The following is a 12,492-nucleotide window of genomic DNA, read 5'->3' on the forward strand; positions in this document are numbered from 1 at the left end:
CCCGTTTTTTGGTGCAAAGGCACTCCTATTTTTTTTAAGTATTCCCTAGTTTCACTTTCAATAAAACCTATTTTTCTTAAGCTATCTTAATTGCATCCAGCTGTCGGAGGCAGGCATGCGCTTATTTGATTGGTTGTAATGCAGACCTGCGAAACGAAAGTTTACCTTAACCATCAGCATCACCTAGCAACTACCGGCCCCGCGCAGCATGTCCAAGAGAGTGAGTGCGTGCGGGTAGGCAACAGATTGGAGAGGGTAGCCTAGTAAAAAAAAAAAAAAAAAAAGAAATTACGGTTTGATTTGGTTTGATAAAATGGGGGGCGAAACGGAGGAGGATATGCCTACAATCAAAGTCAGGGCCAGCGGCGAAGAAAAATAGATACACAGTAGGCTATACAACGCCCACAGGGTGAACATTGGTAACTTTTCGGATAAAACTTAATATTATACATAGTAGCCTATTAATGTTTTATGGATTAGCCTTATTTAAAAGAGCTGGTGAAAGGGCTTTATAAGAACCGTTTAGACTCAGCAACCTTAAAGTGACAATGAATGCACCATTTATAGTTAAACAGTAGGCTACTGTATAACATTTGCAGCATTTGTTTATAAGTTATTATTTAAAACCAGTAATAGGCCTATTATAACTATGAATTATAGGCATTTAACATTAATCAAAATCATAACTTTGTTTTTTTTTTTTGTTTTTTGGGGGTCGGCAATGAATGTCCCGGATTTTCACAAATCAAATGTGGCAACACCACACACTAAGATGGCTAAACCACACCACACACTAAATTGCTAAACTACACACCACACACTAAGATGGCTAAACCACTCCACACACACCATACCCTAAGATGGCTAAACTACACACCACACACTAAAATGGCTAAACTACACACCACACACTAAGATGGCTAAACCACTCCACACACACCACACCACTAAGATGGCTAAACCACTCCACACACTAAGATGGCTAAACTACAAACCACACACTAAGATGGCTAAACCACTCCACACACACCATACCCTAAGATGGCTAAACTACACACCACACACACTAAGATGGCTAAACTACACACCACACACACCACACACTAAGATGGCTAAACCACACCACACATACCACACACAAAGATGGCTAAATTAACACACCACACACCAATGGCCACCTTACACTAAACAACTTTGACAAGATTTAGGAAAGATTCTTGAAAGATTGTAGTCTTGTTTTAACTAATACCCCCCATTCAAGCTTTACTCAAAAGACTCCAGTCTTTCAAGAGTCTTTCCCAAATCATGTCAAAGTTGTTTGGTATAAGGAGGCCATAAGATGGCTAAACCACTCCACACACACCACACACTAAGATGGCTAAATTACACACCACACACTAAGATGGCTAAACTACACACCACACACTAAGATGGCTAAATCCCTGAGGCTTTTGGCCTTTGGCTGGAAAGCCAAAAGATGTTAAAATGTAATTCTGTGCAAACTTAAGCAATTTCGTGCAATGTATTACTATTTTGTGCAAATAACTTTCCTAGCAAAGGATCAAATAGGTTTATAAAAAAGAAAAATAGATCAACATCCATATATTAAAAATGACTAAGACTAAATGTTAAGTACAAAGTAGTTATATAAGTTCCTGACGTTTCGCCATGCTGTGGCTTCTTCAGAGGAGTAAAGGTTAGGGTTACTGTCATGATAAAAGTCATGGATTCTTTCATATTGTGTCAATTTACCATTCATTATTTGACATTGTTTTCTTGATTTCTATCCACTAAGGGCTTGATTGAACCATTTGAACATGTTCATCCTATATCATTTGAACATGTGAACCATTTGAGCATGTTCATCATATGTCATTTCTGATTTCCATTCATAGGCAGAACAAATAACTGGATTGTATTCCACCTTCCATTTATATTGTATCCAGTGAGTAGTGTTGGTGTTTTATTTTATTGCAGGGTTCTCATGGGTCATGGGGTTATTCCAGATTAGGAAAGTCACAGAATTGTATCATTTTTTGGGCAAAATCATTGAATATCTGTGGCCTACTGGTTAGCGCTTCGGACTTGTAACCGGAGGGTTGCTGGTTCGAACCCCAACCAGTAGGAATGGCTGAAGTGCCCTTGAGCAAGGCACCTAACCCCTCATTGCTCCCCGAGCGCCGCTGTTGTAGCAGGCAGCTCACTGCGCCGGGATTAGTGTGTGCTTCACCTCACTGTGTTTCACTAATTCACAGATTGGGATAAATGCAAACCAAATTTCCCTCACAGGATCAAAAGAGTATATATACTTATACTTATCCGGGAATTTTGTTTTATTTTATTTTATTTCCTCACAAAATTGGTGTATATTTGGTTATCAGCGTTACTGCTTGCTTGAGTGGTTGTGGTTAGCTCAACATTGTTTATTCAATGCCCATTTATTCATGCTGCTCTAAGATTCTTGAAAACAAGTCAGAGACGCTATGCAGCTGCTCTGAAATGCTTGGGCAGTATATTGTACCATTCATTACATAGTAGGTCATGGACATTTTTTTTTTGTCAGGGAAAGACAGGAAAAAAACATGGAATTTTAAATTTGACTGAGTGGGAACCCTGTAATTGATTGATTGATTGATTGAGGCAAGTACCCATGTGTTTTAGCCTTGGTGGTAGCATACCCGCCAATCTGAGATGCTGTAAGTGTGGTTTCTGGTATGTGATGAAATTTGATTTGTGAAATTGTGCTGGGCTGCATGGCCCCTAAACACTAAATAACTCAACAACTAAACAATAAATAACATCACCGTATCACAGCAAAACTGTGCTAGCATTAAGGGGGCAGAGTGGGCCCAGTAGATGGGTGTTATCATCCAACGATGAATCAAACACAACTGTTTTTTCAGCATTGTTCTGCGGCCTTTTAATTTGATTCAGAACTCCCAGGGACATTTTCAAGAGCATCATTGTTGGGAACATTGTGTGGATTGAAGAATACATCTTCTGCAACACACACCACAAATCTCTACATGGATACCTCTGTTATGATGTGCGGCTATACATGCATGCTATAATATGTGGTTGTTAGCAACATATCAAGGACCTACAAGGCTTCATTATGAGGCACTGACTAAAATAAACTAACCAAGCATATTGCTGAAGCAGCATATACAGTAGGCCTCGTATTCTCCCTGATTTCAGCACTAGTATAGTGTAATAGAGCCAGGCAGGGCTGAATACTTCAGATTCAGTGCTGATAGACCTCCAAAGCATTGATTACATTTGTCAAACGGATATAACAAGTATCCACCTGCTCAGACAATCACAAAACATTTAATCTGTAGAATAACAGCTTTCACATGTTACATTACCTTACATTAACATGGTAAACAGTTTTTTAAAGCAATTCTCTCAACAATTCTAGGACAATTTATTTTAGATAAACTTCAAGGCATTGATTACATTTTCTCATAGGCATCACCTCTACACTATAAAGAGTGAGAGTCCTAACTACTGATGGTGTTCAATAGTATAAGTCTTTAGGAGTGAAATGCATGTATTTGGACATATGTTATCATTTAGCAGTTATATGTGACTAATCAAATGTATTTCTGCAGCTGCATAAGCCTCAGGTCTCTCCCTGATTGAGAATCACTAGTTGATGGAGTCCAGATAGATTAATATAACAGGTCACCCTTGCACTTCTGGGCTAAATGCTTTGCTAAAGGTTCAGTGCTCAGATAAACACAACACATTTCATCACTTGAATGATTGATGTCACATGAACAAGATTTGGATTGTGGTAGATAATGTCCAAGGTACATTTACATTACATTTGAACAAGGACAAATGGCTTGTTTTCTCATAAGCATCACCTCTACAACCCAGTAAGTGAGTGCCCTATTTTTCAACTACTGATGGTTTCAGCAGCTGGTGCACTGCATAGAACCACAATTTCTTAATTAATTATAGGTCTGCAGGCCTCATCATAAAACAGTGAAATGAATGCTATGAGTGAATATTAACTTTAGGCTTGGCTCCAGACAAGCCACATCTAAAATAGTACATGTACAAGCAGCGGAGAGAGTCATCTCTCAGGCCGTAGATGAGTGGACTCAAACACCTGGGGATCAGGATGAACAGCAGGTAGATAATGTAGCTCACCTCCAAGAAAGCGTCAAAGCTCAGGGTTGCGGTAATGAAGCTAATTAAGTTGCCGTACAACAGCGTGTTCAGGCAGGGGATCAGCTGGATCATGTGAAGCAGAAGCGTCCTGTGTGCCTTGCCTGCGGACTTAGCGCTGCTCGAGAGAGACCGAGCCACAACCATGATGCGAATGTAACTGTAGAAGATGATGAGCACCACAGATATGTAGTAGAGGCCATCTATAGCCTGGTCGAACGACCTCTGCCATGGAGTTGTGATGATGCTCTGACGATCACATATAATCTGCTCAGTGAAAAAAACAGGGTCAGTCACGGAGGTGTAAACTGAATCGATCACAGAGTTCACAAACCCTAAGAACCAAATGGCAGCGATGGCCACATACGTTTTCCTAACGGTGGCAAGTTCCTTGTGGCGCAGAGGAAAGCAGATGGCCGTGTAGCGTTCCAGCGACATCACGGCCAGGTTGAGGGGCGCGTTTCTGGAGGTGGAGGCCGCGATTAACATTAAGAAGGAGCAGGCGACTTTAGGGACAGGACTGATGAAAATGAAGATGATGAAGTTTAGAACCGAAGAGGAGATGAGCTGAATGGAGTCAGTAAAGATCATGTTAGCAAAGAGCATGTAGCGAGGAGTGTCCCTCAGCATCGGCTTGCTATACAGCGTGACAAACATGACGGTGTTGATGTAGATGAAGACGAAAGACAGAATCACAGCGAATTGGATTCGCGCCGTCTGTGCATACATCACCCGTTGAAGCTCATCTGTGGAGTTTGCCAGCTTAGGCTAGAAAGAGAGCCCAAATACACACACACACACACACACACACCAGCCAGAGGCTGTATCTTAGCACTGCTACCCTGTGAGCTGAGTGACAGTCCACATACAGTGTTTACAGGTACTAAAAGCTTGCACCTTCACAGAGGTTTCTCATCTCAAACAGACATCATAATGATGCATATATGACATTGCATTCAGAGAAAAATAAGTAAGCATGATCAGCAGCTTTCTGACTTACATCCAACATACTGTAATATCTTCACATCAAAGTCATGTATGTATGTTTCCTGTGAGATTGTGTGTGACGTTTGCCAATGTGTGCTGTGGGTAGATGGCCGCACCATTAATAACAGAGCTGACCTCAGTGCCGTTTTATAGACAGGAGGAGAGATGATTTAATGAGTATCGTGTCCCCCCCCCAAACAGAACATCAATACAAACATACAAACACACCAGAATGCCTTATACCTGTGTGTGTGTGCACTCTATCTTGTTGAAAGTGTCCAATTTACACTTTTATTTTTTATGTGAAAATAAAAATTCAATTGTAAACATTTGATATTCATGGACATTTATGGTAATGGTATATGGTAACCTGTGAGTGTAGCTGTTTACCCTGAGGCCTAAGAAGAGTTGGATAGAATAATGGACCTGCACTGACCTCAGGACAACCTGGATGGGAGACTAGGAATGACCAGGGGAAAGATTGTCATCTCCTTAGAGGTCTTATGTTGCTCATGGTAAGGACATCTACATTCAGCTCAGAAGCAATGCCCTGAGATATGACGTTCATGGCAGATATTCAGCCATCTATGCACATGCAGTTATATCAGGTCTGAGGTCATGCTGGGTAGGCCCAGAGGCATTGCACATGCAGTTGTATCAGGTCTGAGGTCATGTATGCTGGGTAGGCCCAGAGCCATTGCACATGCAGTTGTATCAGGTCTGAGGTCATGTTCAGAGTATGCTGTGTAGGCCCATATTGCTGATGTGTTTATCGTCTTACCAGATATTTCATTAGTCCCTTGGTGGCAAATCTCCTTGACTAGACACACATCACACAGCATACTGTCGGTGTGTGTGTGTGTGTGTGTGTGTGCATGCCCAAAAGACTGAGTCAGCAAATAAGACAGACAGTGATTATCATTAATAATTCATGAGTTGCAAATACCAGGAGATGCTCCTGCTGCAAAACACTCCTTCGCTCTAGAGCAGAGTTGAGCGTAGGTGTGTTTGTCCAGGAACTATTCTGGTCACTGTTGTCAGTTTGGTGGGCTGCTCTGAGGAGGAGGAGGAGGAGGAGAGGCCCAGAGGGGGGTGATTATGTTGTGGGTTGATGCATTATTAATGAAACACTAAAGGTGACTACAGGGACCAGTCAGGTTTGATGAACTATGCCACCTGACTCCTGGGGCGTTTGAGCTGTCCATCATACAGCTCAACAGAGCTGCAACTGGGTGACACAATACGGCCTTACAGCACCAAAAGGCCTGAGTGTGTTTTCACTGATGTGGTGCCTTGAGGAAACCACGGATCTCACGGCTTGAACATGTGAAGAGTTGAAATCCAGATTCCGTATGCACCAGTCACTACCATGGCCTCTGTTAGCACAGTCCTCAATTTTCCTACTTTGTTCTGTATTTTTCAACCTAGGTCCTACTGTATTTTAAGATGTTTTTAAGTGTCAACTTTCAGTAGGGACCAAAACAATGAGAACTCATGAGTATCAAACTAGCGGTTATACAATTGCATCCTGTAGCGGCATTAAAGGCAACCACTCCCAATCCCCGCCCCCTCCCCAGTCCCATCTCTGTGAGTGACAGGACTGGAAGTACTCTTCCCCAACAAGCCTTGTGCTCTGGGTGGGTTCTTCAACTCCAATCTTTTCACTCGAAAATGAATGACAGTAGGTCAGCTACGCAGGTCAGCTAAGAATGAACTAACCTACATGATCAGTAATTAAGCTCACACCTGCACATGGTAATATTATTCTCGGTACCAGCTGGCAACGTTATCAGTTGACTTATCAGCATACTGTACCATGTCACTGCCACTTTACTTGCGGTACCATGACAACAACTCTGTACAACGTTGATGCGACGCCGTAAAGACGTGACCAGAAGGTAACGTTGCGGTGACCAAATGACCATTTTCTAACAACGTTGCTGCATCGTCATGTGTTTGCTGTGCAGTTCAGTAGCGCTCTTTGCTTGAAACGTTCACATTCTGACAACATTTGTGTTCTGGCCTCAGCAACTCATAGGCTACTCAAGTATTGTTCATATTTGTTCCGAAATAAGGTCCCAAGGACCGGAAGCCAAAGGGCAGGAATTAGCCTCTTTATACAAGCTATTTTTTTTTAAATACTGTAAGAACTGTAATACCCATGGGGAAGAACTACAAGGCCCAGAATGCTTTGCAGGATTGGAAAGGAAGGTGTAGAGGTGATGAATAAACATCTCTTTCGAACTTGTTTTAGTGTTAATTTTGTCACCTATTTTTAATTTAGTCTTTGTCTTGTGACGAAATGTCCTTTTCAGTCTTTGTCATATTTAGTCATTCAAATATCATTTTTGTTAGTCAAGTTTTAGTTAAAAGTTTCGCCATTTTAGTCTAGCTTTAGTCAAAAGAAAAACTAAAGGTATCTTAGTCTTAGTCAGTTTTAGTCAACACATTTTAGTCTTTTTTTTATAACAAATTATTTCTGATTACCATTTGAGTCAAATAGTGTTTCACACATCTCAATTTTTTCCAACAATATTGTGTGTCCACAGGGCTACTTTGTCCTGTTATAATTACTCATTCTGATTTTTTTGTCAGTCAGTATGTTTACATGCACAGGTAAGTCGAGCTACAGTTATAGCTCGGCTGAGATTTGACCATAGACAGTAAAAGATTTGACTGGACCACTGTCATATTCGTGAGACCAGTGTTTCTCAAAGTGTGGTCCGGGATCACTGGTGGTCCCGCAAGTTATCCCAAGTAGTCAGCGAAAGCAGACGTGGTAAAATATAATATAGATGAGTTGTTTGCAATATTGAACCAACTTGTATGTAAAAACAGTTCTGCAACACTGTCTATGTAAGATATGCCAGTTTAAATCATACAGTATGAATCCACACAATAAGCAAAGTGCAAAGACAATAAGCAAGGTGGTTCAGTGAGTAGGCCTATTGTGTAGACTAATTATAGGCTACTTTTGAAGTAGGTCTAATCTTTTTTTTTTTTTGTTAGCTAGGGTTAGTTAAGTGGTCCTGAAACTGAAAAAGTTTGAGAAACACTGTCATAGGCCAAAGTATTAATGTTTTACTCCGCCTCACTAGATGGCGATATGACTCTCCATCTTAGCCATAGCTAACTTGCTAGCGAACTTTCCATATTAGCTTACTTGCTAGCAAACTTTGCATCATCAGTCTAACTAGTTAAATAGTTGACATTACATGATGAACATTTTCGTATGGACATTCTGGGGAATGTTAATTTGTATGAGAGAAGCTTCAACTTCTGGGTATGTAGCATTGTGGCATAAAGCTTAGGTAGTTAGCTTGCTAACTCTGGCAGAAATCTCCAGTGTTCTTGTTCCATGTAGTTTCGTGGTTGCAGCCATTAGGGTTGCAGCAACAGCACGAGCCTACTAGCCTACAGGAAAGCTGTTATTCTTCTCATTTTGTAGATGAACTCATTTTATCTTAGAATATTTTGAAAGCATAACAGCTAGATATTCTTTCCGTCATTTTGTAGACGAAAAAATGAAGAGAGGGATTTTATCTTAGTTTTTATTTCATGCAAAACATTTTAGGGGTCTCGCCTTTTTTCACTGGCGAACAATAATGCATCTTAAGATAGTCTTATTCAGTGTTTCAGACATTACTGCCGCCATTGGTGCCATCGTCTCGCCTTAGTCATGAAAAAAGGTACCAGACTGACACGAACATATTTTTCTCTCCTCTCCCTGTCCCACAATGGCCGCCTGCACCGAACACTTGTAGTTTGTATGTGAATTCTCCTGAAGATATCAAGGTTGACAGTACTATGATTTCTAGCCTGTTTTCCCCAAATGGAATATGTTAATTTGCCATGAAATAACATGATAATTTTGTTTCATTTAGCATGTTATCCCATCACATCATTTGCTTTTTGCATGTCGTTTTGTGTGTTGTAGACTTAATAAACTTATAATGAGCAGAGAATTTTTACAATTTCCTGTGTATTAGCCACCCCATGTATGAACTGCATGCAAATATTAGTAATAGAAAATGCTGCACTGACTGCACAAGTGGTGTATTATAGTAACCACAGTGCCCAATAGCCCAATAAATCAGAATCAGATCGTGCTGTAATCAGAAAGAAAAATGAAGAAAAGAAATGCTCCCCAAGTATAGCCAACCCAATGTATCAATGTGTAACACTAGATAATGCTAATCTAATGACCTGGGGGAGAGCATGTGCAATTTAAGTGCATTTTGTTCACGGATTCTGTTAATAATTACAATAGATTTGTGAAGTAATGCCTTGACTTGTTTGAACCCTAAACAGATTATATTCTCATCTCATTCAAATAACTTGATCATTCCGCATGCATCAGATATCCCATCATCATCATCAGAGTATGACTCCAACACCATAGAGATCTCACCCAACATGTTGAACATCCTTACATTTTCAGCAAGTTACCAAGTGATTTATTGTTCAGCTGCAAGTGTTTTAGCATTGTTCAGCTGCCAAGTCTTTTAGCATTGTTCAGCTGCCTTAATTGGGATTTGTTAGGGATATTCAGAAAAAGAAATATGTTGGGTAATGTGGTAACCGTTATGTGCAATACACACCACACAACTCTAGACATCTATTGAGGTATTTTGTCATAACTGTGTTTTTTATTATTATGACCGCCGCGCAGCGAAGCGGTCATATAGGTTGAGTCAGATTTTTTCTTTTTTTCTTTTTCTTTTTCTTTTTCGCATGCCCAAATTTCCGTCAAGGATTCCCGGAACACTGAAAGACCGCGTACGAAAACTTGGTGGGCATGTAACCCCACATAGATAGCATGGAACCGTGGTTTTTTCGTTTTGATCTGTAGCCCCCCCCCCCCCCGCCCCCCGCTGGACTGGACCCCCCGAAAGGAGGGTAGGGCAGACCCAGTTCTCTGTGAATATCTTGAGAACTGTAGGGCCTAGGATGACCAATTTTTTCTGTATATTTGCCTCCAGGGGTCATGTTAACCCATTTCATGTGCACACATGTGCACAAACAGATACACACGCACACACATACATTCACAGTAATCATACGTATGACACATACTCACACAGTAGAGTACAGGCACATACGCAGGCACACACACAAGCACGCACACACACACACCCACACATAACATAAACATGTACATGCACATATGCACACAATTCAAGAATTTCTCAGAATTATGAACAGGCAAGATGGAGGTGGGCTTGTATAAAATGAATTTTACATGTGAAATCTATGAACTAATCATGTTTTGGTACTTGTTGTCTAGCAGATACCAGTGAGAATTGAGTGTGGATAATGCAATTTAGTGAGACAGTTAGAATCATATAGGCCTTTCAGCGTGATTTATTTTTGTGGAAAAAATGTGCTGGACTGAGCGGCTGTCATATTTTGTACCGCTCTGTGGTACATCTAGTTTATTCATGTATCTGACCCTCTCATCCAGATCAACTTAAAAACATCAGTTGTTACAGGGCCAGTCATATGCAAGACATTGATAACATTTATCATAATATAAGCAAGTATATGATTTATGTATATAACATATAGGTACAAGTGTCACCTTTATTTTTTCCTTTCTCAAGAATGTGTCAAAATAATAAATCCAACCAAGCGATGCTATAATTTATGATTTGAGTGCGTCAAACAATCTGAGGCTCTGGCTTAGTGAAGGTGGCTACTATGGGGTAAATATAAATTCCAATCAGATAACACTCACATACACTCATAAGCAGTGCACACAACAATAGAGCTACAGGCCTTGACACAGGAAAATCAGTGCAGTGAGTTAACTTTTGGCTTGGCTCCAGACAGGCCACATTTGAAGAAGTGGATGAACAAGTGGTGAAGAGCCTCGTCTCTCAGGCCGTAGATGAGGGGACTCAGACACCTGGGCACCAGTACGAACAGCAGGAAGATGCTGTAGCGCATGTCAGCATATACCTCGTAGCTCAGGGTCTGTGCTAGGAAGCCAATGATGTTGCCAAAGAGCAGCGTGTTCAGGCTGAGCAGCAGCTGAATCAGGTGCAGCAGAAGCGTCCTGTGCGCCTTCCAAGCAGAATTCTCATCACTGGAGACGGACCGAACCACAATCATGACACAAACATAGCTGTAGACGATGACAAGAGCTGCAGCCACGTAGTAGAAGCCATTGAGAGCCTGGTAGAGCAACTCCTGCCATGGTGAAGTATCAAACATAGAACCAGTACCACATAACACCTGTCTAGTGAAGAAATCAGGGTCAGTCACGGAGGTGTAAAGTGAATCGACCACAGGGTTCACCAGCCCAAAGAACCAAAGAGCAGTGATGGCCATGTACGTGTTCTTAACGGAGGCAAATTCACTGTGACGCAGAGGAAAGCAGATGGCAACGTAGCGCTCCAGTGACATCACGGCCAGGTTAAGCGGCGTGATTCTGGAGGTAGAGTCGGTGACTAAGATTAAGATGGAGCAAACGGCTTTAGCAGGCCTGCAACAGAATGAGATGAATCCAATTATTGACGAGAAGAGCAGCTGGATGGAGTCGTTACAGAGCATGTGAGCAAAGAGGATGTAGCGAGAGGTCTCTCTCAAAACAGGCTTGCTCCACAGCGTGACAAACATAACAGTGTTAATGTAGATGAAGACGAAAGACATCAACACCGTCACAGCAAATTTGGATAATCGAACGATCGCCGCTTTCTGAAGCACCTCCTTTGTAGAGTTGTTTGTGAGAGCCATAACCTAGTCACACAGATAACAAACACAAATATACACAGACAAAGCACTGCTATTCAGCCTCTGAGTGAAAGAGATACGCTATACAAATACAGAAAGCTTAATCCTTCACAGAGGTATGTCAGCTCTACAGTGTACGAACACAGAAAGCTTACACCTTCACAGAGGATTTCACGTCAATAGACATCAGAATAATACAACTGTCAAAACATTTGAAACAGAAAACATAATATGCGGGTTTATCATTTACATGCCATAAAATACCACTACATTAAAGTATTGTAGGCATACCTACATGTTTCCCATGTGATCTAGAGAGTTGTTTGTAACTGTGTGCTGTGTAAAGGTGGACAGACCATTCACAGACAACAGGGTTAACTTCCACACTTTTTTATAAGAATGTTGAGCTGATTTCACTGTCAACACGCCTATTACCCCCCACCCACTCATTTGCATTTTCAGATCATTTTAGATAATACATTATTCTGTGGATTTCACTTTCACTGCGAAAAACAGAATTAGTCAGAAATTCAGATACATTTTGTAACGTGGAAATGTGAATTAAATATTTTCCAATAAGAATTCCACGAA

General features: G+C 41.1%; 2 protein-coding genes across 2 annotated transcripts; both read right to left on the reverse strand.

The window, feature by feature from the left end:
• Positions 1–4,005: 4,005 nt before the first annotated feature.
• LOC125285288 (odorant receptor 131-2-like) lies at positions 4,006–4,908 on the reverse strand. Its single transcript, XM_048229684.1, has one exon. It carries the CDS (start codon positions 4,906–4,908, stop codon positions 4,006–4,008), a length of 903 nt encoding a protein of 300 aa, XP_048085641.1.
• A 6,051-nt stretch (positions 4,909–10,959) lies between these two features.
• LOC125285293 (odorant receptor 131-2-like) lies at positions 10,960–11,904 on the reverse strand. Its single transcript, XM_048229698.1, has one exon. It carries the CDS (start codon positions 11,902–11,904, stop codon positions 10,960–10,962), a length of 945 nt encoding a protein of 314 aa, XP_048085655.1.
• Positions 11,905–12,492: the final 588 nt, after the last annotated feature.

This window comes from Alosa alosa, chromosome 2 (genome assembly GCF_017589495.1).
Source record: "Alosa alosa isolate M-15738 ecotype Scorff River chromosome 2, AALO_Geno_1.1, whole genome shotgun sequence".
NCBI classification, from domain to species: domain Eukaryota; kingdom Metazoa; phylum Chordata; class Actinopteri; order Clupeiformes; family Clupeidae; genus Alosa; species Alosa alosa.